Source organism: Spea bombifrons, chromosome 2 (assembly GCF_027358695.1).
Source record: "Spea bombifrons isolate aSpeBom1 chromosome 2, aSpeBom1.2.pri, whole genome shotgun sequence".
In the NCBI taxonomy this organism is placed as follows: Eukaryota; Metazoa; Chordata; class Amphibia; order Anura; family Pelobatidae; genus Spea; species Spea bombifrons.
The window spans coordinates 113343148-113361151 of record NC_071088.1 but is presented as its reverse complement, the minus strand read 5'-3'; the positions used below and the strand labels follow the sequence as shown (position 1 = coordinate 113361151).

General features: G+C 39.0%; 1 protein-coding gene across 2 annotated transcripts in view; it reads right to left on the bottom strand.

The window, feature by feature from the left end:
* Positions 1–880: 880 nt before the first annotated feature.
* Positions 881–18004, bottom strand: part of LRP1 (LDL receptor related protein 1) — a 132392-nt gene continuing 115268 nt past the window's right edge. The window contains exons 66-89 of one of the 2 annotated variants that reach the window (XM_053455716.1): positions 17526–17648; positions 17069–17194; positions 16756–16872; positions 15332–15438; positions 14866–14998; positions 14567–14689; positions 14281–14403; positions 13453–13593; positions 12541–12675; positions 12195–12314; positions 11809–12080; positions 11348–11526; positions 11050–11156; positions 10735–10851; positions 10199–10375; positions 8410–8550; positions 8054–8227; positions 7030–7194; positions 6458–6626; positions 5662–5766; positions 5237–5301; positions 4306–4399; positions 3944–4088; positions 881–3328 (exon numbers count right to left, since the gene is read on the bottom strand). In XM_053455716.1, the coding sequence (XP_053311691.1) occupies positions 3188–3328; positions 3944–4088; positions 4306–4399; positions 5237–5301; positions 5662–5766; positions 6458–6626; positions 7030–7194; positions 8054–8227; positions 8410–8550; positions 10199–10375; positions 10735–10851; positions 11050–11156; positions 11348–11526; positions 11809–12080; positions 12195–12314; positions 12541–12675; positions 13453–13593; positions 14281–14403; positions 14567–14689; positions 14866–14998; positions 15332–15438; positions 16756–16872; positions 17069–17194; positions 17526–17648 (3299 nt within the window). In that variant the 3' untranslated portion in view covers positions 881–3187. The remainder of the gene's footprint in view (positions 3329–3943; positions 4089–4305; positions 4400–5236; positions 5302–5661; positions 5767–6457; positions 6627–7029; positions 7195–8053; positions 8228–8409; positions 8551–10198; positions 10376–10734; positions 10852–11049; positions 11157–11347; positions 11527–11808; positions 12081–12194; positions 12315–12540; positions 12676–13452; positions 13594–14280; positions 14404–14566; positions 14690–14865; positions 14999–15331; positions 15439–16755; positions 16873–17068; positions 17195–17525; positions 17649–18004) is intronic. The other variant, XM_053455717.1, reaches the window with a different exon arrangement.

The window sequence follows — 18004 nt, the reverse complement described above, 5'->3', positions numbered from 1 at the left end:
GCAATTTGAAAAGGTAACTAATATGTGTATGTATGTTTTTCTTGTAATAATCAAGAAAGGATTTATGTTGATCCGATATGCAGACATTCTAATACGATCAGAAACACCAATAAACTATATCAGAAATAAAAGCTAACACGCAATTCAGTATAATTTTTCATTTTATTTATAACAATATTCTGTGTTATTTAAGATGTAAAGTAATCCAGCAAAAATTATTAAAACTCTTTGTAACCCTGCCTTCCCTCAATTCAGCCCAATAAAAGATTATGAATTGAGTGCTTTCCAGACAGATTTAAAAAACAAAACAAAAAATGTATTAACTTTAGGTACCGTAAGCACATATGAGAAAACCAAAGTAAGAGGAATGATTTCCTGCTCATTATTTTAAATGAAAAATACCCACACAACAGAAGGATATAAAAATACTTGTTAGAACGGTTTATACAGGCCAGATTTGGAGGGGTGTGTTAGGTGTAATTCTAGATTGTGCTCCAATCTTTCTATAACTGAAAGCATACCCGTTGTGATTATCATCGTTGACCCGTGCGCTTATCAATGTTGATGTCATAACCCCACACCTGACCACAAACCTCAAGAATGGAAAATTAAAAAGATCTCGGATGACAAAGCAAGAGCAGTATTTATACAGAGAAATTCTAGTGCAATTTTGTGTTAGAAATAGTTATTCTCCCCGATACAATGGCCGCAAAATATCCTACGCTACTGTGATTTTGCACACCTATAATGTTGTCCGTGTCTATTATGTTTGCACATGATCTTGGATATGATGAACAAGTACTAGAATCTGGTCAATGTCTTAGCACAGGATAGGACAGAAAGCGTTCCCTTGGACTCATCTGTTCTTAAATTCATCAAATGTAGAATGGATTTATTTCTTTAACAACTTTCTTACTTCACACCTCGGCAATAGTGCAGTATATGACCCTGTTGTATGACTTCAATATGGAGTAACATGTCTGGGGTTATCTTCACGCACACTAAAAACATGTATAGGATATTCACATCATAACTTTAGATTGACTCTAGGAACTAAACTTTGTTTCTGGACTATTACATTTTTATAGTGAACGGTTATGAATTCTTGAATAACCACCCTACGTACACTAGAAAGGCAACCAGATATTCCTTACTCCGTTGATCGTGTGCAAATAAACAAATGTGTATTTTACAGATATCTCATCTCAGAAACAGCCCACAACAGTTTCTTTACCCGAGCTCCCACAGGCCATACAATCAAAGATGTGTTTTTCTAGAAAGGTAGCAGCTGCTGAAATGTTATCAGTCTAAACATTCCAAAATGAGAAGGTCACCATATTATTATTATTATTATTTTTGCCTCATTCACAGTTTTCTTCTAGAAGCCCCATAATTTCTGTGAGTGCAAGAGCAGCGAGAAAAAAGCGGGAAAAGTACCATACCCTCCTCAGCTCGTCAATCTCAAGCAAGGAATTAAAAAAGAAAAATACAACATACTGCTATGTGTGCAATAACGATAAAGGTTAATACAAACAATATTTTATTATGAATGTGCAAACTCCTGTGAAGCCCTCGGGAAAAAAAAATATAAAAGCAGTAAACTATTACTGTTAAAGCAAGTATTAAAAAGGGGAAAAAACAGGAAAGGCATTGGAAAAGCAGTCGTCATGGAAAGCGTGTTTCAATGGGCCAAAAGGGGGCTTCTTCAAAGAAAGTTACCCCTTTAAGATAAGATAGTGGCCAGTTAGACAACATACATCCTTATTGAGGCAAGAAAGCAGTGCTGCAAAACCATGTAAGTTTATGAATAATAATAATACTGATTTCATCCATAATAATAGCATTCTATAAGAAGTGATCTACGTGATTGTTTGTGGTTTACTAGGCAAAAAGTGTTGCTCATCTGACTTCAAAAAGCAATACAAAAGGCATTTTTAGTGACAATCGTTAAGTGAACCTACGAAAAGGTGGAGACATTTTTGCTCTTTTAAGACAGCAATAAAACTATAAAACAATTGTTTTAAAAAGTGTACTTATATACAGGTATGTATTTTGTAGCACTGCTTCTTCCACAAATTCAAAAATGGCAGATAGTACAGACTGTCTGGGGGGGATGTCTTATAAGTGCCCTAGAAGTCATACCGCCGACAACCTCATAACTTTATTTATGAATCGAGGAAAAGTAATCGAAAAAGACAAACGGCTAGATCATACTGTAGCAGGATAGTGACTATAAAGCCCTAGTTATATCTCATGGCTTTAGTGTATTCTTTCATGTTATGACTCCTACTAGGTTGAGTCTTCTTCCAGTCTACAAGGAGGGCACAATATCTGCTTTCTAGACTCCAGACAAAATAAGACCTTTTAAAAGCAGCTTCTTCATGGCTGTGCAGGAGTTCCCGGTAACCTGAAAAGTGTATTTATTAAAATAACCAAATACAATCGTTGAACCTAAGCAGTGTGGATAGGATACAAACAATATCGCTTCCCATTTCATTGTTGTGAAAGTGACATTGCACAAAACCCTCTCAGCACTCGAGAACATTCTCTTCAAATGTTCCTTCCTGAAAAACACTGCCCCATTTCCATCATCTCAAAAAAATAAAAACAATTTAAAGAATGATTTGCCGCGTTCCATAGCTAAAAGATGAAGCAAATAAACAAAATAAGGTGAAAATGAAATACATAAAGAGAGCTGGCAAGTCATCCTCTTCTTACGTTGTATGTACCGTCCAGGTGATTTTCAAAATGGATAAAATATATCGTAACAGTCTTGGTTAGAAGGCCAGCCCTTGATAATGATTAAAATTGCCCTCTCATCACTTGTGGGTTCTTTAGCTTTTTTTTTAAAAACAACCTGCCTCCTTTGTATCTTCCACCAGTTCCTAGTCTTCGACGCCTATTCTGGCTGACGAGATCTGCTTTCCACTTTTGTGCAAACTACAGAGTCCCATTACAGGCAGCGTCCGAGCAGGGATGGGTGCGGAACTGAGGGGAATGTAGACAGTTTCCAGAAATAAATGGCAAAGGGAAAAAAAATATATTTATAATACTGAGATCAAATATAAAAGTAGTCCTTCATTTATACACTTTATACACCACTAGGTTGTGTGTGTGTTTTCTCCATATTTTTTTAAAAAGTTTTTAGCTATTTTTTTTCTTTTTCTTTTCTATTAAAATCTCAACCCTATGCCAAAGGGTCGGAGAAGTCGTCATCTCCTCCGCGAGACAGCAGCTCCCTCTTTTCATCTGTACTGGCTAGCGAGTTTCGGCTGTTGTGAGCGCCCATGTACAGGGTGGCGTAGACCGGGTTAGTGAAGTTTGTAGGCTGAGAAGTAGAAAAACAAAAACAAAATACATATCATGAAGCTAGACCAAAATTTATATATTAATATTAATCATTGCATGTAACTTAACAAAAAAAAAGTATTACAGCAGTAATAATAATGGCCGTAAGTGACACTACTACTGAAGTGAAATACTTTTTTTGTCCAATTTCTGATGTGTTGTGAACAATAAACAGAAGTTTAGAACGAATATTGCCAATAAAATAACACCTTCATTTAGTTCAGACTTGTGACTACAGTATACAGGTTCTCACATTTAGTCAGGTGAAACCTATTTTTAAAGACCTTGATGCCCAACCAGATTCACCTATAGAGCAACGGACATGTCTTCATTCCGTCTTACAACTTACGTGCATCCTAAATAACTACCTTAGCATCAATACCAAGAGGTAATACCAAGAGGTAAGTGATCAGGTCGGTGTATATAAAAGATGGAAAGCACTTCCTCAGTGTATATAAAAGATGGAAAGCACTTCCTCAGTGTATATAAAAGACAGAAAGCACTTCCTCAGTGTATATAAAAGACAGAAAGCACTTCCTTTGGGATATTAACTAAGAAGTATCAAATTTTAAGTGGATAGGGTGAGTTTTGTTACCTTGTCTGGATCCAAAGTGAAGTCTGCGTCCAGCAACTCTCCCACGTCATCATCAGGCTCTCCCTCGTACATTTTATAGGTTGGATTGCCAATCTCCACATTCATGGCTCCATTAGTCATACGTTGATGTTGGAAGCCTTTAGCTCTGTGGATATAATGTATGTATATCAAAAAACAATCTCTCCTTATCATCAGGACAACATAAAGAATTGAATGCAAAGATTTGGTCTGTATGATGAGGTCACAACACACTAAAAAAGAAGGTATTTGCTTCCTATGTTGACGGAGTAAGACAGCTCCCCACTTTTTTTTTTTTTTAATCATAAAATGCACCCATCGTGTATGTGGTGGAATATTCTTACCCGCTCATCCTATGTCTGTACCAGAAGAAAATTCCAACACCAACAAGGACAAGCAGGAGGATTATTATGATGGGAATAACAATGGAGGCAGTACCTGGGGATAAAAAAAAACGAATTTTCAACCAAAAATTGCAATAGCTCATTAAAATGTTACATAATCCCTAAGCACTGGGCAGTCACACATTCATTCACTTAAGAGTGTGCATGAGAGTTCAGTTTCATCTTGCCGACTTCACTTTACATTATGTAAGGCCATATAAAAACCACAACAATATTGTAATGAATCCATGTGCTTTTTATGAAATTGGTTATTTTTAGTTGATCAAAGCATGTCGTAGATTTCATTCTCCTGATAATGGACAGCATTATAGACCAACACAAACCACATTTATAAGTAATATATTTATTTATAATTAAAACATGTGAGAGCATTGTACCAAAATAAGAGATTGTTAGATGCTATGTATGGTAATTATACTTTCAATATAGAATTTCAATATGGAGTTATGTTTTCCCGTGCAAATAGCATACAGAATATATAATACACTCTGTAAATTGCTTTATATGGTAGCTTCCTGCTGTACATTTTTTAGATTAAACTTGGAATCGGGATTAAGTCTAGAACTGATTGTAGTGTATTGTGATCAGAATCCTGTCAACCAAGCTGCAATCAAAGTAGAACTGATTCAAGCAAGATGAAATGTAAAAGGCTAGTGTCTGATTTATCCGAGCACCATGGCCAATCAACCTGTATAGCCTAAAGTTGTGTAAGGACTCCAAGTCAACTCAAATAATAATGTATCCTAAATGGAAATGCCATACAAGCAAAGGAAACATCTTTCCTCGGAACGCATTTTCACTTTTTTCCTCTTCATGCACCTTTTTCATCCTCCATATGAAAACTTCATACAGACATCAAGAATATACTTACTACTGCTTTGCTGCTTCATGCCGACAGATGTTTCACACACAGAGCCCGTCCTTTCTGGAGGACATCTAGAAATGGAGAAAAGCAAAGGTTTTTTTTTTTCTTCATAGAAACAATCTGCCTAGTTTGCCAGCACCAAAGAAACAGAAGTGAAGATCCATTACTGTAATACATCTGAGGTTCTAAGGCATATGTTTCTGTACAGTTTCATGAGATGTTTTGTACAATAATGTATACACAACCATGCAATACCCACAAAGCTTATGTTGCCCCACCACTTTATGGCAGGGAAATAACACGTTTCAGTAAAGATTTCTGGCCACTAGAAGAGGTATTTTAGTGCCCCCATCTCCATTTCAAGCCACCTATATTAAGTGTTGTAACACCCATCATTCCCACCATCATCACCAAGATCTGTTAGTTCTTACTGGCACTCTGGCATCTCCGTCAGTCGGTTAATAGTGCAGGTCCCTCCATTCAAACAATAGTTGTCGCATGTCAGGCAAGATTTTCCAATCCGTCCATCTGTACACCTGCAAAAGGAAATTAACATTTAATTACGGAATTCCACCTGAACTCTGTAATGCAGGCTCCAGGCAGAGAATAGCCAGTTAAATGAATCAGTGCACTATTGCTCTTAATAAATACTTGTAGCTAATGTCCACTACTTGTGGGACGACAATGTGAGAATTCCACACTCCCTGCCAAAAAACACTAAATGTAAGCATTACATTTTTGGCACAGCTACAGTGGACTGATACCCTAGCCCTGGTGGCCAGAAGATACCGCTGAAGGTTTGTCTAACAGCACATTACCATTAAATTCGGAGAGGCTTAGCATGTTGGGAATGTTTACTTCAACACAAAGAAGACAACTTTAGGGCATGTCTTTAATTCCCTCTCACCTTCTATTAAAATAATTTAGTAATAATTACAAAAAAGCAATGGCTTGGTCCTGCAACCGTATGTATAATGCAGCTGGAGAATGATCAAGACACAGACTAAATGAGCAATTCAATTAGACTCCCTGAATGCGGAAAGAGAGGCATAATTCATTTGTTTATACTATCACATTGCTAGACGTTAAAGAACAGTGTAGGTCAATGCCACGTACAAACTTGTTTAAAACTCTATACAGTCCTACGCTCTACACAGTGGTTTGGTCGAGGTGCAATTGCAAAGTCATTTCAATTTTTTGCTGAAAAATGCACGCGATGATACATACACACAGATCACATTGCCGTTTAGTGTACTGCATTTGCCATCTTTGCAGCGGGTACATCGGTCAACTTCGCAGCGGGGGCCCTCAAATCCTGGCGTACAGCGGCACTGCTTGGTTCCGTTGGCTGTCAGCTGGCAGGTTCCTCCGTTCTGGCAGTAATCCGAACACTTCCCTACAACAGGACAGAAGTGGGGTTGGGATCAAAACGCAGCAACAGCTACTCTCAGGTGGGTCTTTATCACACAAATTCTTGTACCGATAAATTATCCTTCCAAATGTTGGTAAACAAATCTAGGAATCCTCTAGGTCAGCCATTTGTTATCACAGTAGGTCACCTTGGCATTGTTATTTTTATTGAGTGCAGCAAAAACACAGGCTTGGGTTTCGAGATTTGCAGTTGTTAGGCTTATTGGCACTTTGTTTTAGCAATGATTGTAAATCTGTTGGGTTTTACCCATTTTGAGACCCCTCCCCCTTAAAATGCCCGACAGCAGCTAGATTTACTGATAAGACACATAGAACACGCCTGATATACGACATGCGGATATGGATGGCGATGTTAACTCTGTCCTTACGATATTGACACTTGTCTCCGATGTAGTCTCCCAAGCAGCGACAGTTGGGCTGGTTGCCTAGATTCACGGAGCACGTGGCGTTGTTTTGACAGTAGTCGGCAGTACACACTTGCTGCAGGCATTTAGGACCAGTAAACCCAGTGGGACAGCGACAGGTTGGCATGCCTGGTGGGAATGAAATGTAAACGAGCGAGCTTTAATAGGCTAGTAAGTCTGGAGAACGGTACAGCCATCATAACGTTGTAATAATCAGGCAACTATTTTCCTATGCAAATATTTGCACGTTTCATTACTTCTGCAATCTGTCTGTATTACCGATGGTGATAAATATTATATTTGGATTTCACTGTGGTTCTGGATTTGAAAAGCTATAACAATTCCCTTTGTTGAATTTACGATGTCTTTCCTTATTCGTTTGAATGACCTACATATTAAAGAAGTAACCAAGATGATGAAAACTGCTTAAACCGAATGCGATTCTGAAACCGGTCGATCACAGAGAAGCAGCACATTCTTTGCATTTGAGAAATTAAAGCAATTTATAACATCGCAAATCTGTTCTAAATCTGTCAGCACAATACCTTATTTTATTTCTATGATATTAATCTTTTTCCTCGCCTTTCTAAGCAGTATCACCTGAATACGGAATTTAATGAAAATCGAGAAAGGGCAAAACCAATGGCACTTTCTTCTGTGGCAAAACAAGATGATAATGATGCCCAATGCTGGGGGGGGGAAAGGAATTTAATCCAACTAGATTTTCATAAATATAAGATTTCACCAGACCCCGGTGAGACTAGATAGATAAAGCCACCTTTTCACTCCTAAAAATAGGAGAACACACAAGAACATTCAAAGAAATGACAAATGGTTAGCTTTCTATAATGCCACATTTTATAGAAAGATAAACCGTTAAAGAGTCTAGTCTAGTCTTTTTTGCTTCCTCTAGAAGTTCATAACTAGGTATAAATATTTTGCTAAACACAATTCTAGATTTATTTGCTTGCACCTTTGACTTAATTACCTGATAGAGATGGCGCACAGATTCCTCCGTTCTTGCAGTAGTCTTTACACTGGTCAATTTCACACCTTTCCCCATCGTAACTGGGCAAGCAACGACACTTTGGTTGCTTCCTTGCATTAAGAAAGCACTGGCCTCCGTTTAGACACTCTAAAGCGCAGCTGTCTGGGGTGGGGGCTGTAAAGATAAAAAAATTTAGTTTTTAAAGACTAATATTTCAATATTTTTTTTATTTTTTTTTTTACTTATTTTAAAAGATACCATAATACCAATTCTAGGCCTATAGGACCAGTCTCATCCAATAGGATAACACACGCAATGGTTAAAACCACGAATCTGTACGTCACTTTGTTACTTACCATCTGGTGACAGTGTAGGCGATGGTATAAGCATGCAGGTCCCATTGTCAAGCCTCCTGCCATTGGGACATGTACACACTGGCCCACTTGGACTCAGCAAGCAGAGCCACTCACATTTCTTACGATCACATGGGTTGGTCACTGAGAAAGAGCAATAAGAGAATATTAAATGCAACTGAGTCACATACAAAACGATCTGAAAACATATAAGCTAGCCTGACATTCATTCAATGTTTCCACGACCATGTCTGAGGTTGCATGGTTATCTTCTTTAAAATTCCAAGGCAGCATTTCAAAGACCACAAACATAAAGTGATAAGGACAGTGTTATAGTTCTCCGATCAGAACCTTTACCAGGCCATTTATTTTTTCACAATGCAGTTCTTGCTGCTCACAAAACAAAGCCAATTAATCTCAGGATTTTCCATGTCTTTCCTTTAGGTAGTTTTCCTGCTCTCTTTTGCCAGATGTATTTCTTTTTTCAAACAATAGAATTATTCAGTTTAAGACAGAGGGTAATGTGATTATCGGGACACCCCAGTGGGTGTAATCTAGCCGGGGAAAACGTATCAGAATACAAAGCAGTAGCTAGTTGAACGAGTACGTAGCGTTATAGATTCACATAATACGGAATGGAAATAGTCAATATTTAGCCAGTTTTTATAAATGTACATTTTAAATTATTATTCTTAAGTTTTTGTAAGTCGTTCTCAAATTTAAATCGGCCTACTAATTTTATCTAGATATACTGTATATCTGTATGCATATACAATTCAGACAGGAGTGGACAAAAGTGGTAAGTGAAGTTCCGAGGGGGGTCTGTCCTAGGCCCATTGTTGTTTAATGTCTCTCTTAAACTTGCAGTGGGTACTAAAAGCCACATATTGGTCTTTACAGATGCCCCAAAATTAGGTAAGGTAATTCTGTCTGAAATAAATGTTACTTCCCTGCGAACAAGGTGGCAGGTGAGTTTAATGTTGACATATGCAAAGTTACGCATTTTGGGAAAATAAATAAATGTACAAATTATACCTTAAATGTTTTTTTTTTAAGGGAAATAGTTAAACGAGGAGGGCTTAGGAATAATTGTATAATTGTAGACAATAAACTTAGCAACAGTGTTTAATGTTAGCTGCTGCAAAGGCCAGAAAGATATGGTCATGTTTATATATATAAAAAAAAAAAATTATTGACTCTCAAAGAAAAGTAATTTTGCCTCTGTATAAGTCATTGGTAATACTCCACCTCGAATACGCAGTGCAAATCTGGGCACCTGTTCAAAGGTGGGCTACAAAGTTAATACGAGGAACCGAACACCTTGGCTAGAGAATTTGTTTACAATGAAAAAAAAAAATAGGACTGTGCTAAGAACAAGATCATCCGTTCAGAAAGAAATCAAAGAAAGCAATTTTCACTTAGGGCAATGAAATGGGTTATTTACAGACTGAACATGAAATATGTGGCATTCACTACCCGCAGACATTGTGATACATACATTTAAATGTGGACTAGCTCTTTTTTTCTTGCAATAAAGATTATATAGGGGTATAATTGGTTATAAGGACAGGGATAGTTATAGCTTGTTGATCCAGCGAGATAGCACATTGCCATGTTGTTTTTTTGTTTTTTTTTTAAACTTGTTTCAGTGAGTGGTTTTTGCCGTCTTCTGGATCAACAGCAAGGTTGAACTTTTTTCAGCCTACAATACTATATACTCAAAGCATGGCACTTTCCATGGCACCACCACATAGACGATGTCACTAAATAACTTGCGTCTGCTCCCTCTTACCGTCAGGCTGTTTGTACTGATGGTACAGAACCACGTCCGTAACATGGTTTATCCCCCAAGTCAAATTTGTTACGGGGCCATGCCCAAATTTGTGCACTTTGAAGATGAGATTGTGCACATATGTCACTCCGTAGATGTAATCCTCAAAAATGTCGATGCTGAAGGGATGTGTGAGACCTGTGATTGGAAAGGTAGACATCATGTTTACAAACAGGCGGTACAAACTTTTCATTTTGTTACTGGTTTCATTTTATTCCCCTTCTTTTTTTATGAAAAAACAACATTTGAATCTAATGCTCCTTTTAGTTTAATCAAGCTTCTCATTCAATGCAGAAGTTTTGCATAGCTTTTTCAGCAATCAGGTTATAAGATTACAATAAACAAAAACTTTAGATTAATATACATAATTAATACAGCATGCCTTCACACACGAACCTTGCAAATTACAGAGGCAGCGTAAGAGGTTGGGGGAGAATCAATTTCACATTCAACATTGCAAATAAATTACATGTACATTGAACAGTGAACATTGTTACCTTTCTTGTTATTAATGGCCACCACACGATCAGTTCCATTAAGGCGAATGCTTCCAATGACTGATAATTTTGCATCTGCCCAGTACAGGCGTTCATTGTGATAATCCACGGCTAACCCTATAACACAGGAGCCAAAAATAATGAACAAATGACCAAAGAAAAGCATTTTCTAAAAAAAGTCTACACTATTAATTGAACATCTGCTTAACTACAAGTCCTACTTTATCTTCACTGATTCAGGATGATAGAGGATATAAATCCCCGGTCGGGATACATGAAATATTCTGCAAGTGCTAATCCCAGGTTCAAGCATACCTGTGGGCCACTGGATATCATCTTCTATCAATGTCTCTCTCATGGTGCCATCCATAGCTGCTGTTTCGATCTTAGGATGATTGCCCCAGTCAGACCAGTACATGGTTCTGAAGTAAACAGAAAATATTTTATTATTCTGGCTAATCACAGAAATGCCAATATTATTGTTCCATGTTCCCTATGCTTTGCCAAGTACAATATGTACAAATATATTGTCTTCATGCGCACTCAGCGTTATCAAATAAATGCTTGAGTTTATGTAATATTTAGCATTCAATACTAAAAAAAAAAGTCGTACCCTCTGAGAGGATCTACCACTATAGCATGAGGTTCATCAATCATGCCAGAGATCAAGGTCTTCCTATGTTCACCCTTCATCTGAGCCACCTCGATGACATCTCGACCAGAGTCAGTCCAATAAATGTTCCCAGCTACCCAATCAACGGCTATGCCTCTGGGCATCTTCAGACCGGGGATCTGTAGAATGAATCAAGTAAATCATATTGGCTCAGACATGGTTAACACTTTATGTTAACATTATCAACTTTTGATGGGGGTTTTGGCTCCTGACAAACCCTGTTATCAAAACCAGATGGGGTCGTTGGTTTGCAGCCATTTGCACATTTTATTGAAGGGAATAACCGAACAGCAAATAATGGCTAGTTACTAGAACACCCAATAAACCGGCAAAGTGTTTTTAAGGTGTTCACTGTGCTTCATGATGATGTGTTTAAGACTGGTATATTTTCCACTACTCACATTGAGGTCTGTGACGCCATCATCGATCTGTCTCTTGTTGCGGTTAGAGTTGGTGGAGGATGACGTTCCATGAAGTTCGCGATAGGAGATCTTGCCAGTATGCCAGTTACTCCAGTAAATCTTATTCCCCTTCACATACACATCCATTGCATCAATACGTATGGTCTCATCTCCTCTGAAAGCCTGCTCATATGCAGAGTTGGGGTTGAACGGATACAAGCTTCGGATTTCATTATCGTCAGCAATGTAGAGGACCTGGTTAGAACCAGAACCTGAAAAAAAATACAATACAGGCTGTGAATGGCATCTTGGCTTTATAGCCAGCCTTGCATTGTCTGTCACCACACACCAGCGATACTACAGAAATGGCAGGCAGCACCACTTACCATCTGCTTTGCATGAATGATTGGACTTGACAAAGCTTTTTGCACAAGTGCACATGTAGGAGCCCTTAGTGTTGTTGCAGACTTGTGAACATGTGCCAAATGCCAGGCATTCGTTGGTATCTAAAGAGGGGGGAAAAGTAAAAGATTATCTGGTGTACCAACTTAGTACACCTCAGAGTCTCACCATAACTTACATGTTTATCAGAAGCTACCAAATGTATAGATCAAAGGTTTTAATGGGTTATAACTACCTCTTATTGGAGATTATTATGCTGGTTTATATACAAGTCAATTGGGTTACACCAGAAAACCTTTTGGCCTGTGGTTAAAGAAAAGAAAACTATACCTCTGCATGCATTGGTTCCTGGTATCTTCTGGAAACCATCTTTACAAACACAATACACTGTGTTCGTTGTCTGGACACACTTCATTTCTTCTCCACAAATGGTGCTATTGGACTGACAACCATGTTTGGTAAAGTCTGCAAACAAAAAAACATTTCATGCAGTCACATGATAAAACAGTGGCGAAAGATATACTACACTTTTGCTGCTTCTTTAAATAAACTACAAACACCAACAGAGAATAATACGCCAACTATCCTAAATCATTCCGTGCCTGGGCCCACCCTGCTTTGCTACAATTTAAGTTGTAGATGGCCAATCCAGCTTTGATGGGTGCGAGTGATCAAAATTCAAAAAGATGTCTTTAGTAGAGAATACTAGAAGACATAGTTCGTACTTTTAACATGTGATCAGAGGCTTAGATTCTAGTGTATGGTCTGGTGTACACTCCAGGACCGATAATGTTAAATGACTTCTTACAAAAACCACACCCAGTTCTCATACAAATAACAAGAACACTTTGTTTTCACCCAATATCCAATCTGCGTTTCTTTTTGAAACATATCTTTCTCTCTTCCACGGAACATCCTACTATCAAACCCTGGACCTTGTGTTGCAAGGTTTCCTGGTTATTCACCATCTTACCCTGCATCATTTCCAGAAGTTGCTGATATTATCCCCATCAGCTTATCTGTAATGTTCTATTTTGTGTTAAGCTATACTAAGTGCATATTCTCTGAAATAAATGAAATAGCCATTCTTATATCAACATAATGCTAATACTATAATTCACACACAGCGTGGGCATCACTGAGAAGGCAGTATGATAAGGTGTTAGTGTGTATGTCTTGTAACACCACTCTTTGAGCTCAATGTCCTGACTAAGCCAGTGTACAAGCAGTGCTTATACTAACCGTGATAGCAGGTTTCCTCGTCTGACCCATCCCCACAGTCGTCAAACAAGTCACAGCGCAGAGACGAGTCGATGCACTTCTTGTTTTTACACTGGAACTCCTTCTTTGCCATATCACAGCTCTTCGGCTTTTTCTCATAATCTAACACGGGGAGACACAAAGAATGTTCAACACCAAGTCAACACTGAAGCACATAGAGAGATACAGAAAAATATTTACATTTGTCAAGAGAAGCAAACATCTGCCAAAGCCGAATATCTATCTATCTATCTATACAGACAGCTGTATATAAGGATCTATAAAAGATTTTAATTCCTTAAGAATACTCTGTTTTGTTAACCAGCATTATCAACAAAATAACAATACAATGGAGAGAAACACTTGAGGCATAAAAGGTCCCACATGTTCTTTAAAGTAGCAGGTTGACTAAAACTACCACCATCTTGAGACAGAGGAACGTTTTAGTTCATCACCAGCTAAAATGATGCAGGTTGTAAAATTCTGCCCGCTAAGGAACACTCCTCTGGTGTTCTTACACTAAATATCACATTACTCTCAAGCTTTCGTCTTCATTTCTTGGAGATGTAAAATGACTTTGGGTCCCAGGTTGGCTACCAATGCCATAGAACAAATGTCATTCATTTTGAAATTTGCCGTTATGGAGTCCTACAGCTACACCCTGTTCAAATAGTGCCCTGAAAAAGGGAAGATTAAAAATCTTCCGCTCACACGATGCTGGATACAAGGAGAGCCAAGGAACGGGTTTCTATTATATAAATCGTTTTGTGCACTTATTCTGCAAGTGCTATGACATCCAGTATTTCTTACCGCAGTTCTCTTCATCTGTTCCATCTCCACAATTATCAATTCCATCACAGACACGTTCCATCCGCAGGCACACGCGGTCATTCCTGCAGCGGAACTGTCTATAGGGGGGGCAGACGAATTTCACTAACAGGACATAAAAGATGTCTAGTGAGTAACAGGGAAGGCACGGTAGATTAAACACAATTTGTTGTCTTCAAACATACACATTGACATTTATTTCAAGGCATGTTGGTCCACTTTATCACACCAACACAAATGCCCTATAACCGACTAACAATAAACTCACAGCATTCCTCTGGTCTCTCGTCAGAATTGTCCCCACAGTCATCTTCTCCATCACATTTCCAAGCCAGTGGTTTGCAGAGAGTGTTATTACACTGGAACTCATCCAGAGGGCATGTCCGAACTACTGGAAAGAAGACGTTTTTAATGACGGGACTATTTCGACGGATTATGTGAGCGGATATTACCCCAAGTTACAGTAGTTCAAGATAAAGCGGCCAGATTTCTCTTTCAACCAGGTATCTTTAAGACATCCTCTGATGAGCAAAATGCCTGCCCTTGCAGCACAGGGTTTACACTTACCACTGTTATTGCAGTTTTCTTCATCACTGCCATCCATACAATCTGCATCGGCATCGCAGCGCCAGCGGTGTGGAATACAGTGACCATTACTGCACTGGAACTGGTCTAACTCACAGCGCAACTTACAGTCTTTCTGTTAGAGAGGGAAGAGAGACCGAGCATGGTTCATTATGTGACAATGCCTATACTACAGATAGACATCATAACATGTCTTTAATGCTTAACACTCCGAAAGGCTCCAAGACACTGAAATGCAACATTCAATCAACACCAAGAACAGACTTGTGTCTTTTATGTACCATACAAAGCCATGATTAGGAACAGAGCTCTTAATTGACATACTTTACACGGAGTGCAAGCAACAGGGTCAGCAAAAGATAAAGTAACATCTCAATTTTGTGGTTTAAAGAAGAGACCCCCCCCAGTGTATGCTACTGTACCACCTCCTCATCGTGTGTAGCCTCACCTCATCGGAGCCATCAATGCAGTCATGGTCTCCATCACACTTCCAACGACCAGCAATGCACCGCCCGTTGGCACATGAAAATTCACTTTCCGAACACGGACGAGGAGCTAAAATTAAAAGAAACGCATATGCTTTTTAGATATACATATACACACAAACCAACACAAAGCTAAACATAAATTACAAAAACCAGACAAGAGCTCTCTCCAAGCCGAATGGACCCAATTGTTCATCAGTCAGGGACTCTTTCTTAATTTCTTAACGCTCTAATTATGGGTGATGCCTACATAAAGTTAAATAAAGTTTTACTATGTATCATCTTAACTAAGCTTGGACTTTTCTTTATTGCATTATACAGATGGCCTTGGCAACGAACAATATATGTATTGAAACAAAAATGTCAAATTGGCTATCGTAGCAAGGGACAAAAAAATGGGTCAAAATCTCTTTCCTAGATTTTGAAACATATATGACAGGGAAGAAGGTCTGCACAGGCAACATCTGGGTCAATTTAGCAGTCCCCTTAGCTCGTTGGATAAAATAAAGAGTCAAAGGCCACATGCAGTGACAAATTCCGAGTCCGTCTGGCCTGACCTAGTACTTCGGTTAAGTTTCAAGTTAAACGGAAAATAAAATAACTGAACATCAACAATTTCTATAGAAATGCAACAGTTGTCAGGAGGGGTCCCTATCCCTGGTCACTCTGTAGGCGCATGTTGAGTTTGTAACCTTATGGTCCGTCCCGGGTATTAAGGAGGCATGCTAGGGACATACCACAGGGGAGAAAAAAGAGAAGGGGCAAGAAACGCACAAGTAGGGAAGGCTAAAGAGGGAGCAGAATGGTTAGTTGATGTTAAATGTAAAGATTATTCGGCACCTACCTCTGGATGCCCCCAGGGACGACAGTGTTAAAATGGAGAAAAACATAACATGAGGTGAAATGGTATCAACACGAGTACACAACATGTGAGAACAAGAGGTGAGCTTCTGTGCAACACGCGACACCCCAGACATATGACATGGGAGATGAACACGATCGAGGAGGTTACAGCCGGTGAAGATTCCTATGTAGATCTAGCTTCAAAATCTCACCCCATGGAAAGCAGGGATTTTCAGGGTGATCTAACTCTCCAGCGTGTCTCCATTTACTTAACCCCCCACAGCCCAATTAATGTCACATAATGGAAGGAAAAGGAGGAGCTTAGATGGAGAGTGGCGTAATATGAAGGAGGGCCTGGTGTGCTTGATGAGTGTAAGATCAAGCAAGCATAGCGCTCATTTGATCTAATTCTGTTTACATTCATACTTTCTGCTAGAGAGAAACTTATGGGGGTTTTAAAATAAATGTATGATAAAATAATCACGATGGCTACTGATGACACAAACAGATTTAGCACACCAAGAGGAAGCCGAGATGCACGTACTGCAAGTCTCTTCATCGGAGTTGTCACCGCAGTCATTGTCATAATCACACTGCCAGCGGCCAGGGACACATCGGTTGTTCTTACAGCGGAACTGGTAAGGTTCACACGTCCTCTCGTCTGAAATAAGCAAACATATTTAGCTGGCTGGGCACATTGTTATGAATAATATAGACATCCTAACTACACCAAGGGCAGTTTAAACTCAGTATTATCATCCTTCGATCGGTATCAATTATTTAGCGACCGATTTAATGAGAAGACAATAAACAGATATAAGGATGTTAAAATACAGATTTAAGTAGGATCCCCTTACCACACTCTTCTTTCGGTTCATCAGAGCTGTCACCACAGTCATCCTCCCCATCACATTTCCAGCGAGCGGGGATGCAGCGGCCAGAATCTTTGCATCTGAATTCATCCACTCCACAGGTCATCTGAGCTGAAGAGCGAAGCAGAAAGAGAATGCTACCCAAAATCTGCACATGGGGCAAACCGCTCTTGTACGCTGTTACACATGGGGGAGGCAACTAAATGGCACCCGATAACAACTGCTTAATGCAAATGTATCAAAGCCTGATACATGTATCAAAGCCAACATGTATTCACCAAAAGATATAAGACATAAAAGATTCACTTAGAGAAGGAGCCGTTGTTCTTACTATAGACCTCATGTTGGACAGGGGTCAACTTTAAAGTAAAATAACCTCACATACCCACCCACACACACACACATTGCCAATGGACAAATGGCCACAGTCAATTATTCTTACTGCAGTTATCTGGCTCATCGGATGCGTCCACGCAGTCGTTATCCCTGTCGCACACCCAGACACGGGGGATACAACGCTTGTTAATGGCACACTGGAACTGGTTGGGGGCACAAGTGACTTCAGCTGTAAAAGGGCAAAATCAAACATTAGATTCTGGAAAAGTCAACCATCTTTACTGTAAACTAACATAATAACAGACCCAAGAAGGGCATAAGACTGCACGTGGCTACATAACATTTTCAGCTGCCAATTTCTATCGCTAACAAAAAAAATCCCTCCACACTAAACGTCGTGTGCTTCGTTATTGCTGCGAACGATCAAAGGGGAACAGCAGCAAACGGGAGCCGTGATAGCAGAAAGGAAATTCTGAGAAAGTCATTGTGCGAAGCTATCCTTAAAATATAATTATATACGCCCTGAGAGAACAAAGAACAATATTTAATAGAGTGAAACAAAATCAAATAGACTCTGCTTTAAAG